The following is a 5,335-nucleotide window of genomic DNA, read 5'->3' on the forward strand; positions in this document are numbered from 1 at the left end:
AAAAAAGCTAACAGAACCCTCTGGAGAGTGTTTCCTAGCTGCAGGTTGAGATCCATTGGTAAGTCATGAAGTCAATTTAGTGGGTTGCACTGCCTGCCAGCATTTTTTTAAAAATTATAACTGAAATAGAATAAAATAGAACAGAATAGGAAATCTGAGAATGCGTATTACTAGTAAGAGAAATAGTGTTTTGTGAAATATTTGTTTCTATTTTATACTTAAAGTGTACATAAAGTGGGCTACGATGGAAAATCTATGATATTTAAAAAATACTGCTCTTAAGCTGTCAAAAAGTTGTCAAAAGGTGGTGGGACAAAGACCCGTTCAGGGGATATAAGAGAGCGTCCCTTTTCCAATGACACACATATCTGCGCTTCAACCAGAACATTTCGCAACAGGCTGAAAGTAGAATTAGGTATGAGATTTCATGTATGTTCTTTTACGCCTGATATTAAAGATAATTTCAAAACTGTAAAACAACTCTATACTCTTCTAATTTTGTTTCAGAAATATAGTCATTTAAAACTTCAAAAAAGTTATTTGTTAACATGTTATTTTAAAATAAATTAATATTTTTAAAAATTTTCTGCTTTAATTACTAATATGGTAAATATCAATAGCTATAACCCTCATAAACAAAAGCTCTTTGGAGTCCTCAACAATTTTTAAGAGGGTACAAGCGTTCTGAAACCAAATAAGTTTGATACTCGCTGGTCAGCATGAAACAAAGGGCTTCAGGCCTGCGTCGCGATAGTTTTAACCCGGTCTGAGCACCTTCACGGGAGCGCCCCCCAGCCCTCCCGCTGCACTGGGACCCACAACCGAGACACCCCGCCCGGGTGAGAACCCTCACGTGTAAGAACATATATTGACGAAAGGGCGGGGCTTCCCTACCCTGTGGACGCGAAAACGAGGTCACAGAAGGAAAGGAGAGCCTTAAGCGAATCTTTGCGACACTGTCGCGTTTCGTTGGTTCTATGCCGTAAAGACAGGCGCGGAGCCGCCCCCAGCCGAGGCAGCAGCATACGTGAGCGGCAATGGCGGATATGGAGGATCTTTTCGGGAGCGACGCCGATAGCGATGCTGAGCGTAAAGGTGGGGTCGCCTGGGCTTCAGAGGAGGCGTGCACGTCTGGGGTTCCGCTGCAGGAGTCAGGTTCCAGGTCTGTGGAGGCTCCCGCGCCGCGGGCGAGAAGTGGCGCTTCCACCACTCCTGTCTCAGCTCTTCCTGCACTCGCGGCGGTGCCACCCTCACCCCGCTGGCGGGGATGGAGAGACACATCCAGAGTCTGCGCCTCCAGGTTCTAGGTGTCCGTGGAACATGTGATGCCTGGGAGCGTGTGGAGCGAAGGGGACGCGGGGCTGGGGGCAGGCGCGGACAAGCCTGCGCAGCCCGGAGAGGAACCTTGGGGTCCTGCGCCGGCCTGTGCACGATCCTTGAACAGTGCAGCGCATAGTAAGGGCTGTTGGTGAATGAATGGAAATGAGGTGTTCAGAAATATGGGGGTGAGGTGGACGAATTTACAGAGGGGTCCGAATGCCCCTTGAATGAAACCAGAACGTGGCGTGATAGGGAGCTTGAAATGTCTGGATGAGGAGTGTGGGAAGGATACCGGGATGGGGCGTTACACACTGGAGAGAATGTGTATTTCTGTCACAGGGACTGTAAATATTTGAGTTTGAAATGTGAGATGTCTGGATGAGGAGTGTGGGAAGGATACCGGGATGGGGCGTTGCACACTGGAGAGAATGTGTATTTCTGTCACAGGGACTGTAAATATTTGAGTTTGAAATGTGAGTAGGAATTATTTGAATTCTTGCAACCTTCCAAGCTTGGTGTATCTATGTATGTATTTTCCTTAGCAAAGTGCATTGTTGTGGTTGTTCTTTTTTTTTTTTTTTTCCTTCTCCATTTTCTCCAACTCCAGTTTATTTATAATTTATAGAGCATAGGGAAAGGGAGCATTAGGTGGAGGTACTGAGAACTGAGTTCTAGTAGGGCTTTACTGGGATTCGTATCCAGGAGATTCTGGTCAGGATTACTCTGAAAGTATAGTGCCCTGTATACTGACTTTGTTCCACTATTTTGCTAATGTTTTCATTTCCCCCTCATTTTATTTGTCTATATCCCATTCATCCTTCAAGGCACAGTTCTACGTGAACCCTCCCATGACTCCCTTCCATCAGATTGTTGGTTCATTCATTCAGTAGGTATTTGTTGATCCCCTATCATGTTCCAGCTACTTGGCTAGGTATTAGGGATGTAATGATGAAAAAATATCTTCCTCTCTACCCTCCCCTCCCCCAGCTTACATCAATGCTTAATGCATATTTGATAAATAATTGGATGGGTAGAAGTAATAGTTTAGTAAGGTGTACCCTGCAGTGCTTTCTTTCTCATTGCAAAGTGTGTATGCGGAAGTGATCTGTAGAGGTGGTTGCTTCTCTGAACTTCATGTTTTACCTTATAAGTCCATTGCAGCTTTCTTCCATCTTATCATAAGATAAAAAGACTCCCTAGGATTTACTTCCAAATCTGGTATGCTCTCCTCAAAGGTCACTATTGGCCCTGAAGGTAGGATGGATGTGACAGTGTAATTCCTATTAATAGCCTAGCATATGTCATTATCTTCATGGGCCATGAGAGTTGTGGCAAATAACTACATCTAACAAGTTTCTTATAACAATGGGTAGAATCTCTACCTAGGCCCCATGTGTTTCTTTCATGTATAAATGTGTTAGGTCTTCTTTAATCTCTTTCAACAATGTTTTGCAGTCTTTATTGTATAAACCCTGCACTTCCTAGGTTGAAGTTATTTCTAAGTATCTTACTCTTGGATACTGTTGCAAGTGGAATTGTTTTCTTAATTTCTTTTTGCATCATTCATTGCTAGAGTATGGAAATCCAACTGATTTTTATATGTTGATCTTGTATCCTGCAACCTTGTTTGAGTGTATTAGCTGTAATGTTTTTGGGTGGATTCTTTAGGATTTTCTACATATAAGATCGTGTCATTTGTGAATAGAGATAGTTTTGCTTCTTCCTTTCCAATGTCTTTTTTTTTGGCGGCTGACCATTAGGGGATTGCAACCCGTGACCTTGGTGTTACAAGGCTGTGCTCTGACCAACTGAGCTAACTAGGCAGCACCCCCTCCCCTTTTTTTCCCCCTCGCCTAATTGCCCTTGCTAGAACTTTTTTGTAATGTTGAATAGGAGTGGTGAGAGTAGACATTATTGTTTTGTTCCTGATCTTAGGAAGAAAGTATCTAGGCTTTCACCATTACTTATGATATTAGCTGTGGGTTTTTCATACATGCCTTTTATCAGGTTGAGGTAGTTTCCCTCTGCTATGGTTTGAATGTTTGTTCCCTCTGAAACTCATGTTGAAACTTTATCCCTAATATAACAGTATTAAGAGGTGGGGCCTTAACAGGTGATTGGGTCTTCTTGAATAGATTAATGGGTTATCACAGTAGTGGGTTAGTTTATCACTAAAGTGGGTCTGTTGTTAAAAACCAGTGTGGCTTCTCTCACGAGCCCCTCTTGCCCTGTGATGCCTTCCACCATGCAAGTCAAGCTAAAGGTTTGCCAATTTTGTTGATGTATTCAAAGAACAAACCTTTGGTTTCATTGATTCCCTCGATTATTTTTCCATTTTCTATTTTATTTCTCTCTGCTCTGAACTTTATTATGTCCTTCTGCTTGTTTTGGTTTAGTTTTCTTTTTCCAATTCCTAAAGGTGAAAGGTTTGGTTATTGTCTTGAGATTTTAATGTAGAAATTTATAGCTATAAATTTCTCTTTGAACACTGCTTTTGCTGTAGCCTTTAAGTATTGGTATGTGTTTTCATTTTCAGTCATCTCAAAATATTTTCTAATTTCCCTTGTGGTTTTTTTGAGTCCTTGATTGTTTGTGTGTTGTTTAATTTCCACGTATTTTTTAATTTTTCAGATTTCCTTCTGTTAGAGATTTCTTTTTTTTTTTAAAGATGAATGGTAAGGGGATCTTAACCCTTGGCTTGGTGTTGTCAGCACCACGCTCAGCCAGTGAGCTAACCGGCCATCCCTATATGGGATCCGAACCCGTGGCCTTGGTGTTATCAGCACCACACTCTCCCAAGTGAGCCCCGGGCTGGCCCCGTTAGAGATTTCTAATCTCATCCAACGTGGTCAGAGAACATACTTTGTATAATTTCAGTATTTTAAAACTTATTGAGCCTTGTTTTTGTCCTAACATGGTCTATCTTGGAGAATGCTCCATGTGCACTCAGGGAAGAATGTATGTTCTGCTCTTGTTGGGTGGAGTATCCTATTGATGTTTATTACATCTGGTTGGTTTATAGAGTTGCTCAAGTCCATTGTTTCTTTATTGATCTTTTGTCTAGTTCTACTAGTTATTAGAAGGGGTATTGAAGTTTCAACTATTATGTTGAACTATCTGTTTTTTCCCTCAATTCTGTCAGCTTTTCTTTCTTAGGTTCATATATGTTTATAATTGTTATAACTTCATGATGGATTGATCCATTTATCATTTTATAAGGTCCTTCTTTGTCTCTTGTAACAACTTTTGTTTTAAAATCTATTTTGTCTAATATTAGCATAGCCACTACAGCTCTCTTTTGGTTCCTACTTACATGGAATACCTTTTCTATCCTTTCTCTTTTAACCTATTTGTGTATTTGGTTCTAAAGTGAGTTTCTTGTAGACAGCATATATGATGGTACTTCAAAAATTTCATGAAACATTCTGTATTATCTTTTAATTCCATTTTTCCATGAGCTTTTTGAAGTACCTGAACTGTTTGAAGTATCCTTGTAGATAGTTGGATCATTTTAAAATCCATTCTGCCAATTTCAGCCTTTTGATTGGAGAGTTTAATCCATTTACATTTAAAGTAATTACTGATAAGGAAGGACTTACTTCTGCCATTTTGCAATCTTATTTTCTGTTTGTCATATCTTTTTTTTGGTCCTGAATTCTTCTATTACTGTATTCTTTTATGACTGATTTTTTTTTCCCCTAGTGTTAATTGTTTTGATTCTTCATTCTTTTTCTGTATATTTTTTAGTGTTTTTTTTTTTTTTTTTCCTTAATGGTTACCCTGGGGATTACAATATCATAATATGTAACAATCTAGTTTAGATTAATACCAGTTTAATTATAATAATAGACAAAAACTTTGTTGCTGTGTAGTTTCATCCTTTCTTGCCTTTATACTGTTATTGTCACAAATTACATCTTTATACACTGTCTGCCCAATGACATAGATTTATAATATTGTTTTATGTACTTGTCTTTTTAAAGTCTTTTTTTTTTTTTTTTTTTTTTTTTTTAAA

The 5,335-nt window shown here is 39.5% G+C and overlaps 1 protein-coding gene across 1 annotated transcript in view; it reads left to right on the top strand.

Annotated features, from left to right (window-relative positions):
- The first annotated feature begins 981 nt into the window (after window positions 1-981).
- Window positions 982-5,335, top strand: part of LEO1 (Leo1, Paf1/RNA polymerase II complex component, homolog (S. cerevisiae)) — a 43,797-nt gene continuing 39,443 nt past the window's right edge. Inside the window, exon 1 of the mRNA XM_008586149.1 lies at window positions 982-1,095. Within this exon, the coding sequence (XP_008584371.1) occupies window positions 1,038-1,095 (58 nt within the window). The 5' untranslated portion in view covers window positions 982-1,037. The remainder of the gene's footprint in view (window positions 1,096-5,335) is intronic.

The sequence above is a fragment of the Galeopterus variegatus genome, unplaced genomic scaffold (genome assembly GCF_000696425.1).
Source record: "Galeopterus variegatus unplaced genomic scaffold, G_variegatus-3.0.2 Scaffold3852, whole genome shotgun sequence".
In the NCBI taxonomy this organism is placed as follows: domain Eukaryota; kingdom Metazoa; phylum Chordata; class Mammalia; order Dermoptera; family Cynocephalidae; genus Galeopterus; species Galeopterus variegatus.